At 43.2% G+C, this 23723-nt stretch overlaps 1 protein-coding gene across 1 annotated transcript in view; it reads left to right on the forward strand.

Annotated features, from left to right (window-relative positions):
• Positions 1 to 23723, forward strand: part of Aoah (acyloxyacyl hydrolase) — a 209362-nt gene that overhangs the window by 91175 nt on the left and 94464 nt on the right. Inside the window, exons 6-11 of the mRNA XM_028860502.2 lie at positions 48 to 118; positions 4678 to 4738; positions 5731 to 5801; positions 7060 to 7108; positions 9664 to 9712; positions 11761 to 11855. Of these exons, the coding sequence (XP_028716335.1) occupies positions 48 to 118; positions 4678 to 4738; positions 5731 to 5801; positions 7060 to 7108; positions 9664 to 9712; positions 11761 to 11855 (396 nt within the window). The remainder of the gene's footprint in view (positions 1 to 47; positions 119 to 4677; positions 4739 to 5730; positions 5802 to 7059; positions 7109 to 9663; positions 9713 to 11760; positions 11856 to 23723) is intronic.

Raw genomic sequence — 23723 nt, forward strand, 5'->3', positions numbered from 1 at the left:
TGAGTTAATCAAATCTCTTTTTGTTGTCTTTTTTTTAATCTCCCCAGAAATATCCTAGAAGTGGTTCCAATATCTGTTCACTACCATTTTTGGCCAAGATCTGCCAGAAAATTGAATTGTATGTATACTATTTCTACTATCGAAGCAGTTATGACATCTCTTAGCTTGTCTTTGTTTTCTGGGGACTAAACTGATGTGCATATTTAAAAGGCATCCTCCTGAAATTGATCATGTTTCTTGCTCAAAACTTGGCTTGTACAGAAACTAAAAGAGAAACCCACTTTGAACAAAATAATTTTGGAAATATATCCCAGGCAGTCTCAGCCCCAGTGAGCAGTGTCCCAGTGAGGGTTTCAGGCAATCATTACTTAAGACTCGGGGGAAGCCTCTTCTTGCCACATATCATATGGAAGAGGTTGGCTGCCACATTCCTGCACTGCTTTAGGGACTTTACCTGATTTAGGTGGTGAGCGAATGAAGAAAAAAACAAACAAACAATAAGCACACAGAGACAGAAAGAAAAGGCTGGGGTTGGGTGGACCCGGCTCTCTGATGGAGAAGGCTCAGGCCCCTTAAGCTTGGTGTGTTTACTATATAAAGTAGAACAGAGAGGCGGGCTTACTGCATACAGTTGAACTAGGAAGACAAGTTATTACTCATAGTTAAACAAGGAGGCAGGGTTTATGGTATACAGCTGGACCAAGGAGGCAGGTTTAGTTAATCTCTGTAGGAGCAGAGTCTGTAGGGTAGTAGTCTTCAGGCAGTAAATATCAAGATGGAGGAAACGATGGTAGACATCTTCTGCACACACTATCAACATCTCTGCAAGGCCAGAGAAAGGCTTTACTGTCTCTCTGAGCCTCATCCCAGGGAGAAGGCTTTGCCACTTTCCCATGGGTCTGAGTCGATATGGTCCTTTCCATGGCTGTGCCCATGTCAGCAGCACACATTTACTCAGAAATTCCCTCACTCGGGGCTTCCTCCACTTCTCACAGTCAGCATTGGTCATGGCTGTAACCACAGAAAGACACTACCCCAAATTATACAACCCCAGCCCCCCCCCCCCCCCCCCCCCCCCCCCCCCCCCCCCCCCCCCCCCCCCCCCCCCCCCCCCCCCCCCCCCCCCGTCGCCACCACCAATAAACACTCACGTCAATGTCATTTCCCGGGCTGACAGATGAGGCTCAAAAGTAGACCATCATCCCAGCTTGTAGTCTTGGTTCAGTCTCCAGTGCTGTAGACGACAACGGCAAAACTATTCCAGATCTTAGCTTCACCCTATGTCTGAGCTTAAACTAAACATCATAGAATTAATATTCCAAACAGTAAGACACATGATGACTTGAGAATCAAAATAGTCCAGCTTCCTCCTTGCTCTCTGTTAGTAAGAAGAATGGACAGCTCAAGGGAAACTCACACACGCATGCATGCTTCCTTCAAAGGCTAACTCTCAAAGAGCTTCCTCTGATGAAGCCCCATCCTCTTCCACAGTGCCACCACCTGGCAAACAAGTTTTCTGCACAGAAGCATCTAGGGACATTTTAGCTCTAAAGCTTAACTCCGAGCCATAAAAAAGTAACAACCCCCAGGCCACTGAAGAATCAACACCTCCACCTCTGGGTGTATGTAGTTCATACTCCTTTTCAAAGTTTTGTTTTTTGCTTGTTTGTTTGTTTTTAATCTTGAGTTGGTTTAAAGAACATGAGCCACTTAATGTCTTTGGACTTGTTTTCCCATATCTAAAATCAAACTGTAAATGGAATCCTTGCTACCTCAGCACCATCTGAGAGCCTTAAAAACCAACCTAGTGAGAGAGCACTACATTTTCCCAAACATCCTCTAGGTAGGTCTTGGATAATTTGTCCTCAAATGTGACTCCTGGCTATCTGTGTCCAACAATTGCTTGTGCATCAGGAGACAGAGCTAAAATAATACATACGCAAGTAACCGTTTAATGGATGTGAGCTATGTATGTAGACCACAGCAGCATCTTCTCAGCCACCTGTTTTCTCTTGCTTTCCTGTGGGAGCGCCTGTTACTTTATGCCATTCTGCCCCAGCCTGGCTGTCACAGGAAGAGAAGGGGAGACAGGTGGCAGAGACAGGCTGCAGGTATACTCTGAGGAGCTGGGTAAGTTTCTGCTGCTGCTGTAACAAAAGGTCATAACGTATGTTCTCTTAGTCCTGGAAACCAGAAATTCAAAACCAAGGGCATCAGGGCTATGCTCCTCTGACAGATGCTCTCGGTAGAATCATTCCTTGCCTCCTCCTGGGTGCTGTGGTAGCCATCAGTCCTTATAGCTGCACCCCTCCAATCCCCACCTTCACTTTCCATTACATCATCCCCCACCCCCGATGTTTATTTTACCTCTTAGAACCTGCCTGTCGTATTTGATGAGGGTCCATTCTAAGGACATCAAATTAACTCAATTATGTCTGTAAAGACCTACCTGTGTTAAGGCCCAGTTCACAGCCACTGGGAGATGAACATAATTCAAGCCATGATAAAAGTTTTCCTGTGCTCCACCTTCATTATCTCTTGAGCTTCATGAGGACTACATTTGCTGAAGATCTCTAGGCTGCCATTAAGATAGCTGGAGAAAAGAGGTGGCAGCTGTGATTCTGAGCCACATTCAGAGTCTCTTAAGAATTGAAGAGTAACAAACTTTTCCTAGCTCATCCGCCAACAAGAGCCCCGCAGCCAGCTGGCCTGAATCCCAGAACCGGTAGCTTCACCCCTTTCTGGGGATGGGGTTAGGCACAGAGAGCCTCAGGTTATGAGGAGAAGGGACTGTTAGACATGAAAGAAGATGCTTCAAGGCTGAGGTGCAGCCAGCTCCCCAGGTGCCAATCATTTCATCATGCTGGGTTTGAGCTGATTTGGGACCCTCTCTCTTCTTTAATGGCACCATTGAAGTTTCCAGTGATATCCAAGTGATAACTCTTTAATTGAACTACCTTTGAAATTTTGAATTCAGGAGCTTCTGGGGCCATGGATTTTCTTGGCCCAACTTAAAAAGAAAATTATTCCTTTATGATAAAAGCCAAAACAGCATGTTTTATTCTTTTTTTAAAAGTCACTGTGATTCAATTTTAATTTGTACCACACCGTAATGTATTTGGTAATTTATGACTTACAAAGCACATGTAAGTGCAGCCTCATTTGCCCTTTAAACCAACCTGTGGTTCAGTAATCATCATCAGAACAAATTAGCTGGTGCTTTCTATACACCAAGGACCATTGTGTATGTTGAGACAGACACTATTATTGTCCCCTTTCAAACAGGTAAAGTTACTCTTCAGTGGCCACAGATTAGCCTCTGTTCCCACTGACCCTCTAGACTCCCAGCCCTCTTCTTTAGGTAAACAAATAGATTGTAAATGTCCACACCACTTGTTTTGAGCTCCATTTGGATGCCTTTGATTCAAAAAACCTTTACAAAATCCCAAAAAGTCCCATGTTACTAATGCTAAATTTTAGGTTCGAGGCACAGCCTCATCCTGCCCCATGACTGCAATCTTTTGCTGTCCTGCATCTGATTTCCCCCAAACGGAGGGGAAAGTAGTGCCTCCATTTTGCAGCAGGAAGAGTCTGGTAGCAAGGTACAAAGTGTCCTTCCTCTTAGAGTATCCATAACTTTGGTCTGATTTATGCTAGCTATCATGCCTGTGTCCTTGGCTACCCAGTCTCATAAGGGAGAGTGTAAGTTACTAGCCAATGATCATTGAATGCCTAAGATTCTTACAGTGAGTGGTTAAAATAAAAGTTTTTCTCGGGCCGGGCGGTGGTGGCGCACGCCTTTAATCCCAGCACTCGGGAGGCAGAGGCAGGCGGATCTTTGTGAGTTCGAGGCCAGCCTGGGCTACCAAGTGAGTTCCAGGAAAGGCGCAAAGCTACACAGAGAAACCCTGTCTCGAAAAACCAAAAAAAAAAAAAAAAAAAAAAAAAAAAAAAAAAAAAGTTTTTCTCAACAAAGGGTATAAAGACAATTGTTTTAGTCACTGTTCTATCATTGTAAAAAGACACCATGACCATGGCAACTCTTATAAAGGACATCATTTAATTGGGGCTGACTTACAATTCAGATTAGTTCATTGTCACAAGGTGGGGAGAGTGGTGGCGTGTAGGCAGACATGGTGCTGGAAAAATTGAGAGTTCTACATCTGGGCACAGGCAGCAGGAAGAGAGAGACAGTGGGCCTGTCTTGAGCATTTGAAACCCCAAAGCCCACCCCATTCCCCAGTGACACACTTCCTCCAACAAGGCCACACCTCCTAATCTCTGTCAAGTACTGCCTCTCCCTAATGACCAAACATTCAAATATGTGAGCTTCTGGGGGCCATTCCTGCTCAAACCCCCACAGGAGTGCTGGGGTTCATTGGCTAGATCCAACACATAGTCTCCTATTTCCTGAGTACCATAATATCGATATCCCATGTCCCCTACAACTCCAATTCATTTATTTTACCTCCTCAAATGGCCCACAATAAACAGAGAGAAACTGTTTGAAAGGAGAGCAGCGATTAGCCAAGTGTGGCTGACATTCCCACGAGCTATGCGCACTCTGGGTTTTATTTTTAGATCAGTGTCTGAAACATAAACAGCCAGTATCTGCACATGTTTATTTTCACAAATATCTTTTTCTTATCTCACCAGGCATTTTGTTTTCCTTCCTAGATCTATAAAGAAGGCTGTGCCATTCAAAGATGTGGATTCTGACAAATACAGTATTTTCCCAGTGAGTATTGCCATGAATGAGTACATGTGCACTCCTTTTATATTTCGTCTACAAAATTCTTTCCTTTAATAAGACTGAATTTCATTTGATGAACATACATCAATTCACAATTTCAAGGGCTTTTTGACTTGATAAAATCACCAGCCATCAAAGCAAACCATAGACCCAGTTCTGTTTTCTCCTCTCCCCATTCCCACCTGCAGTTCCCCAGTGGGCTATTGTTACCACAAGGGTGGTGTCAACTATTTGGAAATTCATAAATCTGCTTGGGCTTACTTTTTCAAGTGTGTGCGTGTGTCAGTTTGGTTTAGAGTTGTTAAGATGCCAAAGAAGTTTCTGGGAAAACAAACAAGGGTCCTGTCCTCAACTCCCCACAGGATGAGAGACTGCAAGAAGGAACATTGTCGGATAGAATTTTGACTCCTGATTGTCTTAAGCTCTTCAGCAATGTACAAATCCAAATGTTTTGCAGTTGACATACATTATTTTTTAATTATCCAATGAAAAGATTCATCACTGGCCAAATAGATGAATTCTTTTATACCCTGAGAAGACTGGTGGCTAACCAAACAACTGAGGAAGCTGGGCAGTCCTGCTGTTTCTAGGAGTATACATGGATGCACACACACACACACACACACACACACACACACACACACATGTATATATGTAAGGACGCACGCATATGTACACACATGCACATACATATATACACATACCCTAACACCTTCACACATAGGCACACACCCAGTGTCCCCCATCAACACACATTCATTTATGCATACACACCCACTGTTGTCTGGGTTTATTGTCCTATTACATTTTAACTTCACACAGCTTATTTTATGTTAATCTTAATTTCCCTACTGATTTTCAATATTTGAGCTGAACAACTGTGGATGTCAATATTCCTTAGATAGCCCTGATTAGCCCTCACTGTGGGCCGTGTCAAAGCTGGACTAAGCCCTTCTGTGTGTGCTCTTTGATTTCAGACATTGCGGGGCTACCACTGGCGAGGCAGAGACTGTAATGACAATGACAAGACAGTGTACCCAGGCAGAAGGTAACTTTTATTGGAGACGTGAGACACAATGGCTTTTCCCAAACTGGGGATCCCTAGCTGCTGGGAGAACAGTTGTTTATCCAAAAATGCTTACCAAGAACCTTATACTTGCAAAGCACTTGGGGTGGAGTTAGGCATTAGAAAGTTGCCCCTTCAATGGCATGGCATTCTATTGAGAGAAACTAGTTACACAAAAATGACTGCAGACATTGATACAGCCCCCAAGTGGGTTCTTCCAGTAAGGTAGACCTGGGAGTTGTGGTCTGTTCCCTTAGAGCAAGGTATGGACTCCAAACAATATGACCCATGCCCTGCTCATGTCATGACCTGATGGACAACAACATAGCTCTGCCTTCAAGACATGTCTGGGCCGCCCTTTGCTGTCACAGGATTGCAATGCTGGACCAGCAAGCCGACCAGGGGCTGCACAGCTCACAGGCAGCATTTGCAGCCTCACCTTGCTAAAGAAGATGGGCTGCAGACTTACTCCTTATGCACACCATTCCACAGCTCCATAGGCCACAGGAACCCTCAGTCATTGGAAAGACTGCCTTCAAGCTGAGGTGCCCAGAAACGCTCCAAATCAAGAATGCACAGGCTACGTTGTATGATATTTTGTTTGCATTCTGACAAATACAGCTTGCCTGGAGATCAGAGGGTGGAGCTAGGCACTAGTTAACTACAAAGGCCAGGCAGTGGTGGCATATGCCTTTAATCCTAGCAACTGGGAGGAGTGAGCAAGAAGATCAGGGGTTCAAGGCCACCCTGGACTACACGAGATTGAACCAGTCTAAAAGAGAAACAGACCCAGGCAGTGGTGGCACACACCTTTAATCCCAGCACTAGGGAGGTGGAGACAGGAATAAAAAGTGGGTGGAGACAGGACCATGGGCCCATTCAGTTTGAGGATTCCTAGAGACAGGATGATTCCCCATTCAGTCTGAGGATTTGCAGAGACAGGCCGATCCATTCAGTCTGAGATTTCGTAGAGGAAAGAAGTCTCTGGTGGCTGGCTACTCTGCTTCTCTGATCATCAGCTTTAAACCTAATATCTGACTCAGAGTTTTTATTGTTAACACTAATTAGGATTGCACTTCACTAGGTGGCAGCTTTTGTATGTCACAACACTTATAGGGTGCTCTTCCTCGAAGAGCACTGTTATCTTACAATGGCATTTCCCGTGACACCCATTCATGGAACTAACATTCACTGAGCATTCCATATATGCCAAAGACTAATGCTGATATTTTCTTTGTAGGCCAGACAACTGGGATGTCCACCAGGACTCCAACTGTAATGGCATTTGGGTAAGCAATGATTAAAGTTGAACATTATCTCTTACTTTCTGCCTTCCCCAGTGTGGATTTTCTTGGGCCACATTGGGAAGGTGAGAGTCTAGGGAACTCTTCCTCTGCTACTTGCATGAGGGATAAAGATTTTCCATCACATAGGAAGACCAGCAATGGTGTCAGAACTGAGGCTTCCTCAGAAACAGCCCATTTAAGCCAGGCTGAGGTCGCCCCTGTCTAATTCCTTTTTTCTGTTTGATATGTGATGAATTGGAGTTGATGCTAGCACCCTTACAGCACCCACACAGCTGTTGGGAAAGGCCACGTGATGTTGCCATTTTGTTACGGCCATTTTTGGTTTCTTTCATGAGCCTTGTCAGGTAGCATGGAAATTGCCCTGCGTGCACCACTCACCCTGAAGCTTCTGACTGCTGCCCCAGTTCTCTAGACACAATGGGTTTATAGCTTTCAGGAAGAGAGAAGGGAAGAAAGCAGAAATCCAATCCAGTACTTAACCTGTGGGAAGCAACGGCTGCAGCTTCGTGTGTGACAGTCACCTGACATTTACATGATTTGATGTAATCCTTGTGGAGAACAAAGAAACCAACTTACAAACACAAACTCAAGTACAAAAGTAGACAGTCACTTAGAAACATGAAGGAAATCCTAACAAGTCATCAGAGTCTTGAAAAGTCAGGTCAGTTTCTTTTGTTGTTGTTGTTGTTGTTGTTTTCTTCTAAGCCTGGAGTGCTTGTATAGAAATACTTACATCCTATCAATGACAGCATGGCCTCTCTGCTCTACCAAGAACAGTGGTTCTCAACCTTCCTAATGCTGCAACCCTTTAATATGGTTCCTCATGTCGTGGTGACCCCCATCCGTAAAATTATTTCATTGCTACTTCACAACCATAGTTTTACTATTGTTATGAATCATGCTGTAAATATATGATATGCAGAATATCTGATATGTGACACCCAAGAGGGTCTAGACACAAAACTTGAGAAGAGATGACCTAGAAGGTTCTGGAGCTCCAAGTCACTCCCAGCACCTTCACAGGCCGGAGCTGTGAAAACAAGGAGCCTTAAAGATAAAGCTTCCTGGCTTTGAAGGAAATCATTGCTTCATTTTTCTGCTTAGTCCCTGTTCTCTCTCCAGGACACTAGTGGCTCAGGCTTGCATTAGCAATCCCTGTGGTGTACATTGAGACCTGTGGCTTCCAGTATATAAACAGCGTGACAGATAATTATTGTGCCAACCTCAAACACTACCCTCAGTCACGCTACCTCTTTATGGGACAGATAATCTGCACTAGAGCTTGAAGGTGTAGAGGACCCCAAGGTAGCTCTTTTTGTGGTAAATTCAAGCTTGGTTGTCTTATTTCAGAACAAAGGATTAATATATTGGGGGAATTCTGTCTTTATCCCATGGTCCCCACTGTTTGTGACATGGTATGCCACCTCCTTAAGGAAGTGGACAAGCCAAGACTAAAAGAAATCCACCATGAGCTCAGGTAGCAAAACCTGAAGCTCATCATCACTAACTAGAAAGACACAGTACCTTCGTATCTTCACACCTGTCCCTTTCTGCAGAGGAAAAATGACTCAGAATTACAAAGTCAAAAACAAGGAGCCTGCAGCCATCAAGGCCGCTACTTACTGCACAGTGTTGCCTGGCTCCATTGTTGACTATGATGCAAATAGATGTATGTGAGTTGAGGGTTGGCTCTTGTCATCGGTTAGTTACAGGAGGCTCAAGGGCCAGTAAAGCTGGATGCTTCTGCTTCCTTCAAGACTTCCCACCATGTTTTCATGCACATTGGAGCCTTCAAGACCAGGAACAAGGACTTACTGTTCCCATCATATCTATGGCCACCAAGCACTGCTGTCTTAAAACACGACTAATGTCTCTTCCAAGGGACAGGTGCTGCACTAAGTGTTTGGAGGTTTGACTGTAGTGACTTAGTCACACTCAAGACCAACTGCCCTTCTTGGGTTTCTTAACCCTGGAGTTGTTGACGTTTGAGTTAGACATATCATCATAGAAGCCTTAGGGTATACTGCAGCCTCCTATGCTTCTGTCCACAATGTATCAAGAGTACCCTATTCCACTGGGACAACCACAAGTGTCTCCATGCTTCATCAATGTCCCCTGGATTGAGTGTGGGTTGAAAGGGTGAAATGGATGAAAAGTGGTGTTCCTGAGATGTCTGGACACTTTGATCTCCAGCTCAGAGATCATAGAACACACCCTTGACCTACATCCCCAAGACTCAGTCAGCCCTCAGTTCTCCAAGGAGAGTCATTCCTGTCCCTGCTCCTCTTCCAAATGGTTGCCCCAGATTGCTCTGAAATGAATGGGCCTCATTTCTTTTTATTTTCCTGTTCTATCCTCAATTCCTCTTAAACCCAGCTCATTACATGGAGTATATGTTGGATTAGGAGCCCAAGAGGCTTCAAACGGTTTTATCTATTGATTTGCCTTTGCAAGTTAAATTCAGTTGGGAAGGATTTAGTGTATGTGTCTCATAAATTTAAAATCACACTGCTAATCTCTTCATTTCTCTTTTAAAGGGTATTGATCCAAAAGATGGCATTCCATATGAGAAGAAATTCTGTGAAGGTATGAACTAAAAGTCAGCGTCTTACTACAGTAGATACTAGTTGAGTCAAAGTAAAGAGGAAAAAAAATCATCTTTGTGAGGCAGAGCCTGAGGTTAGCAGTTACTTTACAGGGTCCATTTAGATGGGTTTTCAAAACTGATCAGAAAAAAGACAAGAAGAAGAGGCAGATCTAGAAGATGCAGAATGTAATTTGTTTAATTGGCTCTTTCACTTGGGGACTAGAAACCTTAATGATAGCATCAGGGAAGACTGCAGGGCAAATAACAGAGTAATCAGAAGCTGGGACTTTTCCAAATAACGACAGAGGAAGTAATATCTAATCATTTGCATGTCCTTTTCAACATACATTAAGCTTGGCCACACTGTACTGAGGAGACAGTCTCTAATGGTGAATATCTGAATGACTTAAGAGAAAAGCCAAGCTTCAGCCTGCAGATGCTTCCAGAAATAACTAAGCAAAAGCTTCCTACTCTAAAAGCACAAAATGCCTGGGCATCTGAGCCACCAGTGCTGAAAACCGACTCCGGGGGTAAACCAAAATTACGACACTGTCCCTGTTTTGTTACTCAATGTTTCTCTGCTCCCCAGAAGATGGTTTTAGTCATGCACTCATTCAACAGCTGTTTCCTGAATAACCGCTCTAATTATCCCAAAGGCGACCTTTTATACTTGAAAAGGTCAACCTAAAGCCTAGTTTGCAAGTTCTCAGAGGGGAAAAATGGAGGATAAGGAATTGAAAAGTCCATTGAAAAGTTATGCAAATTAGAAATATTTGTTGAGTGACAGAAAGAACAAATAAGTTTATAACCAAGCCTGGTGGCACAGGCCTGTAATCTCATATAATCATATGTTGAGGCAAGAGATTAAATGTTCAGGTCCTGTTTTGGCTTCAGGGTGATTTCAGGCTGGCCTGAGCAAGTTAGTGAGATCCTATCTCAAAATCAGATGTAAAAAGATGGTTAGAGATATAGCATAGTGATAGAGTATTTGCTTAGCATGTACTGGGTCCTAAGTTCGATCCTCAATACTACAATAAGAAAAAGAAGAGCGAAGACTGTGAATAACTCTGGAGTTTGGGGAGCAGCTCCATGCTAAAACATGTTTAGTATGCATGAGGCCTAATGTTCAGTTCCAGAACTGTAGTAAAATAACAACAATAGCTGCAGATTTAGACGAAACTCTAAGCCTTCTGGGCTAGTGAGCTGAGGAAGGAAGACCCCTGAATCTCCACATCCCACCACATTGCCCTCTTAGATGTCCTAGACCCTTTTCTTCTCCATTCTTGTGGCCCAGCAGCAGCTTCCAGAGAAGCCAAGGCTAGGGAACCACTATAATAAGGCTGGGCCATCCTCTGGCTCACTCCAAGGGCTTGGGGATGGAGGAAGGAGACTTCTCTGACTCTAGAGGGATCATTTGATTTTTCTAGGCCCTTAAGTAGCTAGAGGGTGTACCCACCAGTAAGTGATTTGTGTAGATGTGTCTCTGAATCTGATTAAGTGACTCTTACATCCAGACATGCAGGCTGCACAGAGACCTTTCTATCTCCTTCTCTCTGTTAATCAGCCAGAATTGTCCATCTAGTGCCTTTGTGTATGTGGATTTAAGGACTTTAAAGAAACCATCACATCTTTAAACTATCAAAATTGCTCCATGAGGTCATTAACTCTTGAAGAGAATCAGTGCATTCTCTAAGAAAGCCATTTCCAGAACCAAAATTTAGGACATATTTCTGAACTCAGATCAAGTCTAATTTTTGTGTTCATCCATCATTCACTCTGGATGTTGTACAGCAGCTGCTTTTACGCTGAGCCAGGAAGCACACCTGCGTTTGTGCAGCTCAGCTAGCAGTTCCAGCGGCTGAGACATTTCATTCGGCTCCTAAACGCTCCCCTCACACTCTCCAACACACGAAAAGTGGCAATGTATCACTGTTAGGCTGTACTGTTCATTGGATGCACACCAGGCTATCTGCTGGAATAGCCACTCACTCTGGAGGCTGCCCACTGCTTGAGTACATAAATAATGTAAATAAATTGTGCTTCCTAGGTTCACAGCCCAGGGGAATCATTTTGCTGGGCGACTCAGCTGGGGCTCATTTTCACATCCCTCCTGACTGGCTGACAGCTTCACAGATGTCTTCGGTAAGTAATTGGGGCAGTCCTCATTCCGGATGTGCTGGCCTTTGCTTTTGTTCCCTGTGCTCTTAATGGGAAGCCAACTCCAAACAGGTGCAAATTTCCCTTTGCTAGGGACATGCACTGTCATTTCCCTCGAAGGCAAACGCGGGCAAAGGTTTCTCCTCCTCACCTTCCTAGCCTCATCTCACCTCCTGTCAAAAAGGCAAAGATGGCAGTTGAGAGTCAAGACAGCGGCTGGTATGCAGAAGGAACAGTCACGTGCTGGCTTCTCCTGGAAGTCAGGAGCAGGGAGAGTGTTTCCAGCCTGGATGCTGTCTATAAGCATGCTGAGGCTGGGCAGAGCAGACTGCTGTGCCCTTGAGAGCTACTCCTGTGCTTCATGGGGGAACGGCAGGGGACAGAGAAACTGCCCCTCCCCCTACACACACACACACACACACACACACACACACATACACTTCTGAAAAACAGAATGATCCTGTAAAGGGTTTTTCAGTGAAGGAAATAACAAAGCCAGCCATCATAAATGAGAGACTCACAGAAAACAGCAAAGGAGGAAGACACCAATAGTCACTGACCCGATCAAACACAGGCATTGTGAGAGGGGTTTCCATGTGTTAGATGATCAGATCATGAATATAGGCAGTCACCCATATCTGCAGGTTCCATACCCACAGAATCAACTCACTGCAGATGGAAGCTGCGCTGACGGCATTAGTGACAGACGTGTGTCAGCTTTCGTGGACCTCTGCAGATCTGTGTCTGTGAGACCTGCCATAGGTTGAGGACCTTAGAACAGGACTGATGACAGTCTAATGCTGCAGACAATTTTTTCTTAGTTTCAGTGTATTTTTTTATATGAATGAAACAAAGAAAGCAATGATCCAAGGAAGGTTGTTTGAGTTAGGAAAAACGTGATCAGAAAAACATGTAAATAAACGCCAATAAGCACCTACTAAATATTAACAGAGCAGCCCCTTCCCAGAACTTTCTCAGGACACACCAATTTAAACATAATTGTCTGACACGCAGTATAGCTTATATCTGGGAAAGCAAAAAAACAAGGCAGAAGGCCATATCCAGATTCAGGGTACAATAGGATAGCGTTCAGCATATCCTTTCACCAGATTGGGTTCTATAGCTGTCTTCCAACATCCAACAAGAATAAACATGTCTTATAAATTGAATGTAAATGTTTAACACAGGAGGCATGAAATCACATCCAAGAACAATCCAGGGAACAAAATGAACATGAGGTAAAAGGCCCTCTGCCTTTTTTCCTGGAACCTCTCTCTCAGGTCCCCAAGACATCATTCACCATGTGTCATTCTTTTGACTGTGTTTTAACAGACATGTAAAGACTTTTTCTCGTCATTATTCCTTAAACAATACAGCACACTGCCTGATGACGTGGCACTCCTATTGTATTTGGCATTATAAGTAGTCCAGGGGTATTTAAAAGTATCTGGAAGATGTGTATTGGTCATATGTAAATGCCATTCCATTTTATACAAGAGACTCGAGCATCTATAAAATTTGGTATTCAGAGGGCCTCTGGAACCATCCCCCCCAAATCCTAAGGGACTACAGTATGTGGTAAAAGGGGGTGACAACTGTGTGTTCTCCAGTTCTCACCTGCCGGGTTATCACAAGAGCCATTTTCTTCCCCAGCTGAACTGTGCAAAAACCTAGGGTTTATGTGACAAAGGGTGAGAGTGAGAGAACAGGGCAGGGCATCTGAATGGCACACACCCAAACAAAGGGTGCTGTGCCATCTGCAGCTTCAGCTTCCTAAGGTGAGAGCTGCCACTCAAGGATGTGGAGGATGTGCCAACACCTGTACCAGAATCATCTACATGACCGTCAAGGCCAGTACTAAGTAATTAAAATGCAAAATAGAGATGTGTGTGGTAGTACATGCCTATAGTCTAATCCGTTAGAGAGAGCATCAGTAATTAAAGACTAGCCTTATCGACATATTGAGTTTGAAGTCGAACTGGGCTACATGAAACATGTTTTTAAGAGTTTCATTAAAGATGCTGTGCTGGCTAGTTTTATGTCAACATGAGCTAGAATCATTTGGGAAGAAGGAACCTCATTCTAGAAAATGCTCACATCAGATTTGCTATAGGAAAGTCTGTAGAGCATTTCCTTGACAGATGATTGATGTGGGAGGGCCCAGCTCATTGTGGGCAGTGCCATTCCTGAGCAAATGGTTCTGGGTGGCATAAGAAAGCAGGGTGAGCAAGCTATGGGAAGCAAGTCAGTAAGCAGCACTCTTCCATGGCCTCTGCATCAGCTCCTGCCTCCAGGATCCTGCCTTGAATTCCTGCCTTTGACTTCCCTAAATGACGGACTATAATCTGTAAGGTGAAATAAACCCTTTTCTTCCCAGCTCGATTTTGGCTATGGTGTTTTATCATAACAATAGAAACCCTACTAAGACAAAAATTGGTACCAGCTCATGGAGTATTGCTTTGACAGACCTGACTATGGGCTTTTGAGAAGATTATGGAAGAACTTTAGGCTAGAAAAGCCATTGCGCAGTCAGAGCTTAATGAGCTATAGTGAAAACTTAAAAGACAAATGCTGGGAGCTTGGAAAATAAAGGTGTTGAGAAAAATGTAGACGATGGAGACATGGCTTGTGGCAATTCAGAGGAAAGTCTGAAAGTCTCTTAAAAGACTTGTGGTGGTTTAAATGAGCACTTCTAGGCTCATATATTAGCTGGCTAGGTGAACTATTTGGAAGGATTAGGAGGTGTGATCTTGTTGGAGTATGTGTTTCCTTGGTGGAGGAGGTATGTTGATGGGGTAGGCTTTGAAGATTTAAAAGCCCATATACCCCCTTCCCATGGCTGCTGCCTGTGGATCAGGATGTAGCTCTCCACTACTTCTCCAGCACCATACCTGCCTACCTGCCTGCATGCTACCATGCTCCTCACTATGATAATAATAGACTAACCCTCTGAACTGTAAGCCACTCCCCAATTAAATGCCTTCTTTTATAAGAGTTGTCTAGCCAGGCAGTGGTGGCACATGCCTTTAATCCCAGCACTTGGGAGGCAGAGCCAGGTGGATCTCTGTGAGTTTGAGGCCAGTCTGGTCTACAGAGCAAGATCCAGGATAGGCACCAAAACTACACAGAGAAACCCTGTCTCAAAAAAAAAAAAAAAAAAAAAAAAAAAAAAAAGAGTTGCCTAGGTCTTGGTCATGGTTTCTCCTCACAGCAATAGAACAATGACAAAGACAAGACTCTATCAGGCCTTTCAATATTTTTAATTAAGTATCTGTGATGTTTGATCATCTAAAGAGTTGGCTGTAATAAGCAAGAGACCAGCACCACTGAAGTAAAACATTTGCTTCACTGGAACAATTGATGCTGGTGAGCTGAAGCTGAGAAATTATCTGTGATTAAGAAGAGTACGGCATCATTGAGGATCATAAATCTGCAAGTATTTCCTCAAGATCAGCACATTGAAACTACAATCCAGAAGGGACCAAGGCTGCATCCCATGCTGGCTGCTGCACTTGATTGTATAAGAGTTACCCAAGTGGTGCTTGTTTTGAAGACATGAAGGAGTGATAGAGATCAGTTGAGGCTTAGCACTATGCGGCAGGGCTGGAGTCTATGAAAAGAGACTGGGAGAGGATATTGTTAGAGATACAGCCACAGTTGCAGTAGGAGGCCCAAAACTAAAGAGATCATAGGGAAAAGTTAAGACATGGCACCATGTTACGGAGTCTGGGTCCCTGAAGAAAACCCAGAAAGGCTATTGATTAAAATGCAGCCAAGTTGCAGCAGGAGATGCCAGTACCATGGGACAACTACCAAGGAGAGCAGCAGCCAACTTACAGAGACAGCCTGGACATATAAGACAAGCTGTGTGTGCTTCAGATGGCAGGCTTGATAAGAAACAACTACTCAGGCCCTTTGGAGCCTAGAAGGATCATGAGTAAGCTCCAGATGTCAAGCACTGAACTTTTTATGCTGTTGAACTTGGTTTTGCTTTGAGTTGATTATAACTATTTCCTGGTTTTTCCCTCTTGGAATAAGAAAGTATTTAACTTGGTTTTTGTTTTTTGTTTTGTTTTGGTTTTGGTTTTGTTGTGTGGACCCATAGTTAAGAGACTTTGGACATTTTGGAAAGACTTTGGATAATTAAAGAGATGGGACTTTTAAAGTTTTTAAAATTTTAAGACTAGGACTTTTAAAAGTTAGGATGCTTTATACTGTGATATTAATAGTAACATACCATCTTGGGGACAAATAAAAAAGGAAAGTTTCTAGATGAAAGGTGATGTGTTTGTGTGTCAAGTTAAAGGGGATCAATTGTGCTGGCTAGTTTTATGTCAACTTGCTACAAGTTAGAGTCATCGGGGAGAAGAAAACTCAACTGAGAAAACGCCCCACTAGATCAGCCTGCAGACAAATCTGTAAGGCTTTTTCCTTGGTTGATGATTGATACCGGAGGGTCCAGCTCACTGTGGTTAGTGTCACCCCTGAGCTAATGTTCCTTAGCAGTGGTTTTCAACACTCCTAATTCTACAACCCTTTAATACAGTTCCTCACGTTGTGGTAACCCCAACCATAAAATTATTCATTCCTACTTCATAATTGTAATTTTGCTACTAGTTTAAATTGTAATGTAAATATCTGATATACAGGATGTAGCAGTTTGAACGTAATTGCTCCCATTAGCTCATAGGGAGTGGTACTATTAGGAGGTATGGTTTTATTGGAGTAGGTATGACCTTGTTAGAGGAAGTGTGTCACTGTAAAGGCAGGCTTTGAGGTCTCATATATGCTCAAACCACACCCAGTGTCTCAGACCACTTCCTGTTACATGTGAGTCAAGATGTAGGGCTCTCAGATTCTTCTCCAGCATCATGTCTGCCTTCACACCATGTCACACCATTATAATAATGGACTAAACCTCTGAAAATATAAGTTATCCCAATTAAATGTTTTTCCTGTTTAAAAGTTGCTGTGATCACAGTGTCTCTTCACAGCAATAGAAACCCTAACTAAGACACAAAATATCTGATATGGAAAGGGATTGTGACCCACAGATTGAGAAACACTGCCTTAAAGCTCTAAGATAGCAAGTCAAGGAGGCCATGGGAAGCAAGCCAGTAAGCAGTACTTCTCCATGGCACGTGCATCAGCTTGTGCCTTCGGGTTCCTGCTCTGTTAGAGTTTCTACCCAGACTTCCCTCAAGGATGGACTGTGATGTGGAATTGTAAGCTGGAGTAAACACTTTTCCTATTCGAGGTGCTTTTTACCACAAGAAGAGAAACTCTAAGACAGATGCTAAAATGTACAGCTCTTTCCTTTTCATTTTCTTTGGCGTCTTCTCTTTGACATAGTGATTTTAATTCGTCATCTAACATTTTAACCAATTTTAAATCTTAAATTGCCAGCGTAGATATTCTGTTCATCTCTATGTTATACAATGCCATTTTTACATACAATAAAAAGGACATTAAACTCATGGGTGAAACTACCAAAATTCCAGTTATTTAACAACTCATCAGTGGAAGTTGCTTTGAGCTGCTCAGAGCAGAGAAATTAAAGTCAGACTCAGGAAGGCTGGAAGGATGTTCAGATGACTCCCCAGAGCAGAGCTACCAGACCAAACGCTTCCTCGGACAGAAGGTACCCAGGGCAAGTGCAGGCTCATCACCTCTGTGGGTCACAACCTGAGACAGTCAGGCCAAAAGTTTCCTGTAGAGTACCTAGTACTCTCAAAATTTCAATTCAGCCAGGTACTTCCCTGGTTCAGGATTTGCTATCCCAGCAGCCTACAGTAAACAGCTGACTCCCAAGGGTCTTCACACTCTTGCACTGATAAGTGCTGGGTTAGATGGAATTGGCTGTCCCTGCCTGCCAGATGCTAGCACCACCAGCCAGAACTGCCACCGTGCCAGACTCAAACTCTTACCTCTCTTGTACCTGGTTTCTCACAAGGGCCAGGGGGCAGCATCAGAAACTTCTCGTAGTTTATACCACCTGGTCACCACTCAGTTGGAGGACACAGCACCTGCAGAGGAAAGAGTCGTCGGACTGGGAGAATGAGTGGCCACAATCCTTGGGAGGTGGCAGAAGACAGAATCCAGTATAGGCTTAGTTTCCAGGTACCTTCTTGATACACATTTCCTTAACCCTTTCATGCAAATAGATGACTCATAAGCTAGGTAGGGCAGCCGAGCATCAAACCAGGTCAGGGTCTTTCTGAGCACAGGGCTCAGAGGCGCTTTTGTAGCCATGAAGCACTGTATGTACCTGGCCCAGAGCACCACAGGTAGCACGTCGTAGTTGTCTCTTTGGGGTGGAACTTGGCTCAAGCAATGCAATAAGAAATGTGAGGTACATTGACCTAACAGGTCATGACAAGAGCCATCCTGTCCATTATAGCAGGAGGTGACATGTTTGCTCATGGATAGGGGACCTGGGCAGAGTGGAAGCCCTTGTCATGTAACTGTCTCTGGATGAGGTTCTTCTGTCTCCTGGAAAACGAAAACTAATTCTAAGAAATCAAACTTTAGAAATTAAACATTTTCCCTCATCGCTTCTCCCCCAAATTAAGTAGATTAAACACTAACCCAAATTAACCCAAGCACTTTCAAATTGAATACCTCCCAAGTCCCTTTGAAAAGCTGAGTAACAAGGAGGCACATCTGAATACACAAAATGCTTGGGTAAAAAAAAAGTGCTCCAGGAGTGCCGGAGCGATGGCTAAGTGGTTCAAAGCACTGCTTCTCTTGCAGAGGCTCTGGATTCAGTTCTCAGCAGTCACATGTGCTTCACAACCATCTGTAACTCCAGTTCCAGAAAATGTGACACTTCCTTCTGACCTCCTCAAGCACCAGGCACACATGTGGTGTACACACACACACCACACACACACACACACACACACACACACACACACACACACAGAGGTAAAACATTCCTACACATAAAATAAAGAAATCTAAACAAAAAAATTAAGTCCTCTTTTGAAAATGGCTAGAGGAAAGAAAGTGAGTGGATAAAACAGTAAATTCCAAGTCTTGACAATAATTGGCCGGAGATGGTAAAAATGGCGATGGAGGATGGAGGAAGGCCACTCTTAACCACAGGGACAACTGGAGTACCAATGCAGACCAGCAAGCTGGAATGCACCCAAAGCAGCATGTCCAAACAAGCCAGCTGACTTGGGAAACTGCTCCTCTCAGGACAAATTAAGCACTGGAGATGAAAGGCAAGCCAGATGGTCCTGGGTGTTGAATATGAAACCCAGAAAGAGAAAAGACAGCAGAGAGGAAGCTGTGACTCAACAATAACAATAAAAGCCCTGGTCTTCAGTCAAGATTCCTACTGAGGTCAAAGTAGAAGACAAACTTCTTCCTCAATGTCCTGCTTTTCTTTTATTTCACAAGGATCATGTAAAATATCTCGCAGATGTTCTCTTCAAAAGATGAGGGAGAAAAGAAAAAAAAAGCAGGTATACTGTAGGAACAATCCATTTGACTTCAGATTTCAGTCTCAATACTAAATTTCAAAGCACAGCAAAGTCACCTCCACAGTGCTTTGGGAGGAGAGAATATGTATCCAAAACACTCTGTAAGCTATTATTCTCATACAAAGCTGTGGAACTCTATTCACAGTCACCCAGATTTAGAAAACATATCAAACACACACCATTGGTGGTGGGGGTGTTTTAAGAAGTACACCAATCTTTTTATCATGGTTCTAAAAGAACCAAAGAAAATTCTAAACATAATTCCATACATTTTTAATGTTTGTAATAACAAAAATGTAAAATTAAAAGACATGGGCTGAGGAGATGGCTTAGTATATAAAATGGATATACAAATAAGAGGGACTGAGTTAGCATAACCCCAAATAAAAGGCCAGGTGTGATCACAAAGCTGTAACCCCAGCTCTGGGGACAGAGACAGGTAGATGCTGGGAGCTACCTGACCAGCAATCAATGAGACTGAAGCAATCATAAGAGGTCTCCCAACAAAGAAAAGTCCAGCAGATGGATTCATTATGGAATTCTACCATTGAGAAAGCAAACCCAGTGCTTCTCAAACTGTCCACAAAACAGAAAGGGAAGACACTGCCAACCCCACACTATAAAGACAGATGATCCCAATATCAAGTAAACCAATCCTCCTCATAACTACAGATACAAAAAATCCCAATAAAAATTTTGCAAATCAAATTTAAAAACACACGAACAAGATCATATACTTTTTCATCCCAAACACGAAAGATGGTTCAAAACAAGCAATCAAGAAATTTAATTCAGCCAGCTAACAGACGGAAGGGCAGAAACTGCATGATAATCTCAATTTGGGGAATAAACAAACAGCCATTAGTAACCAACCCTTCCTGATAAAAACCGTGAAGAATACAGAAATAGAACACATCTCAGCATAACAAAACCTACACCTGACAAACATACAGCCAACATTATTCTAAATGGGGAAAACATCAAAGCATTTCCTCTTATCTAGATTGAAACAATGGTGCCTCTTCTCTCTTCTCTTATTCAATAAAGTGCTCCAAATCTGATCTAGAGGAAGAAGACAATTTAAAGAAATAAAACCCTACAAATCGGAAAGAGGAAAGTCAAATTATCCCTATTTCTTGATGAGATGATCCTATAGTTTTAAAGACCCTGAACACTTCACCAGGAAACTCAAATGTAATAAACATTTTCAGCAAAGTAACAGGTTTCAAAATCAACATACAGAAAATCTGTAGCTTTTCTATATGCCAATATAAATAATCTTTCACCAAGAAAGATATCAAGGGAAATATCTGTTCACAATAGCTTGAGACATACTAAAGTATTTAGGAATAAATGTAGCTGAGGTGAAAGACCTCAACAATGAAAACTTCGACACACCAAAGAAAGGAGTTGAAAACATCTGTAGAAAGACTGAGAAACCTCCCATTTCTATGTATAGGCAGAATTAATATCGTGAAAAGCAACCTACAGATTGGATACATTTCCCATCAAAATCCCAACGACGTTCTTCAAAGGATCAGGGGAAAAACTGTAAAATTTATATGGAAACACAAACAGCATCAATTTTTATCATAAAGAGCCATGCTTTCATAATAATCTCAAATTATATTTCAAAGCCACAGTAATATAAATAGCATGCTACTAGCACAAAGACACACATGCGAACCAGAAGAAGAGATTAGAAAACCTGTGTGGGACCAGCCCTCACCTTTACCTGGGTACTCTTGAGGAGTGAGGGATAAGAGATTTAGATAGAAATATAGAGGGGAGAGAAATAGGTAGAAACCCAGAATAGCCTCAGGATGGTCTGGATCCTTATCCACTAGCCCAACACTTTATTCAAAAGGGCTATTTATAACAATGCCAAAGGGCAAGGCAAAAGACCTCCCCCTTGCCAGATACAACCAAATGCAGACTCTTCCAAACACCTGGCACCCAGGCCCTTGGTCCAATCATTCTCTTATGTGGTTCTGCTAGTAAAACAAGCTCAGATCTCACTAGGAAACCTCTGTGGGCTCCCACAAAAACCCAGAAATAAATGCACACAGTTATAATGACCTAATTTTTGACCAAGCTATCAAGAGCATACACTAGAGAAAAGGCAGCCTCTCTTTAATAAATAGTGCTGGGAAAACTGGATTTCCATGTACAGTAGAACGAAACTAGATCTATTATCTATCATACAATATATTTTTATGATGCCCCTCAACTCCTCCTAAAAAAATTAATTTCAGGCAAGTAGTGGCTGCTGAGAATGGGAGAGATCATCTTCCCTGTGGAAGAACTTCCCAGTCAGTTATCCAATATCAAGTGGTTAGTCATGAAATCATATCTACAAACAAGCACCATTATATGGACTATATTTTTATGAATATAATGTGTATATACACAGACAAACAGAAAGAAAGAGAGGGAGGAAGAGAGGAAGGAAGGAAGGAAGGAAAGAAGAAAAGAGGAGAAATATAGGGATACATAGAGGGAGGGAAAAGAAAGAAAATCATGTAATTACACTTCAATTTTTTAATTAGCAACATCAAACATGTTTTATTATAAAATAATTACACAGATACTTCTTTTAACATTTTTTATTTATTTAAAAAATTATTCATTTTGCCGGGCGGTGGTGGCACACGCCTCTAATCCCAGCACTCGGGAGGCAGAGCCAGGCGGATCTCTGTGAGTTCGAGGCCAGCCTGGGCTACCAAGTGAGTTCCAGGAAAGGCACAAAGCTACACAGAGAAAACCCTGTCTCGAAAAACAAAAAAAACAAAAAATTATTCATTTTACATACCAACCACAGATTCTCCTCTCATTCCTCCTCCTACTCCCCGCCTCCCCAGTTTCCCCCTGACCCTCCCCTCCCCTCCTCCCAAAGGGTAAGGCCTCCCATGGGGAGTCAGCCAAGCCTGGTACATTCAGTTGAGGCACGACCAAGCCCCTCCCCCTGCACCAAGAGTGAGCAAGGCTTCCAGCCATAGATAATGGGCTTCAGAAAGCCAGGTCATGCACCAGGGATAGATCCTGATCCCACTGCCAGGGACGCCTCAATCAGACCAAACTATATAACTGTCTCCCACATGCAGAGGGCCTAGTCTGGTCCCATGCAGGCTCCACAGCTGTCAGTCTAAAGTTCATGAGTTTCTACTACGAACTTTGTTTAGTTGTCTCTGTAGATTTCCCCACCATGATCTTGACCCCCCCACCTTGCTCATATAATCCCTCTTCCCTCTCTTTGACTGGACTCCCAGAGCTGGGCCAGCTGCTTGGCCATGGATCTCTGCATCTGCTTCCATCAGTTACAGGGTGAAGGCTCTATGATGACAGTTAGGGTATTCACTGAACTGATTACCAGGGTGGGCCAGTTTACGTCCTCTCTCCACTCTTGCTAGTAGTCTAATCTGGGGTCATCCTTGTGGGTTCCTGGGAATATCCCTAGAACTAGGTTTTTCCTTACCCCATAATGTCTTTCTCTATCAAGATATCTCTTTCCATTGCTCTCCCACTCTGTCCCCTGCCCCCAGCTCAACCATCCTGTTCCCTCATGCTCTCATCCCCTCTCCCTCTACTGCCTCCCCTCCCCCGCCAACTCATTCCCAGTTTACTCACGGAGATCTCATCTGTTTCCCCTTCCCTCGATGATCCATGCATCCCTCTTAGGATCTTCCTTGTTTCCTAGCTTCTCTGGAGCTGTGGATTGTAGTCTGATTATCCATGTTTGTCTCTCTGAGTTTGGGTTACCTCATTCAGGATGATATTTTTAGTTCCATCCATTTGCCTGTAAATTTCATGATGTCATTTTTTTTTTTTTTTTTTTTTTTTTTTTTTTTTACAGCTGAGCAGTACTCCATTGTGTATATGTACCACATTTTCTTTATCTATTCTTTGGTTGAGGGACATCTAGGTTGTTTCCAGGTTCTGGCTTTTATAAATAATGCTGTTATGAACATAGTTGAGCAAGTGTCCTCATGGTATGATTGAGCATCCTTTGGGTATATGCCCAAGAATGGTACCACTGGGTCTTGAGGTAGATTCCCAATTTTCTGAGAAACCTCCATACTGATTTCCAAAGTGGCTGTACAAGTTTGCACTCCCACCAGCAATGAAGGAGTTTCCCCCTTATTCCACATCCTCTCCAACATAGGCTGTCGTCAGGATTTAAACAGGGAGTGGGGTGGGTGGTAAAGGGGAGAGGATGGGGGAATGAGAACATGAGGGAATGGGATGGTCAAGATGGAGGAGGGATAGAGTGGGAGAGCAATGACAGAGACATCTAGATAGAGGGAGCCATTATGGGGTAAGGGGAAAAGCTAGTGTGACTTGGGCTGTTTGGGGGACCTCTGGC

Source organism: Peromyscus leucopus, chromosome 5 (assembly GCF_004664715.2).
Source record: "Peromyscus leucopus breed LL Stock chromosome 5, UCI_PerLeu_2.1, whole genome shotgun sequence".
Classification (NCBI taxonomy): domain Eukaryota; kingdom Metazoa; phylum Chordata; class Mammalia; order Rodentia; family Cricetidae; genus Peromyscus; species Peromyscus leucopus.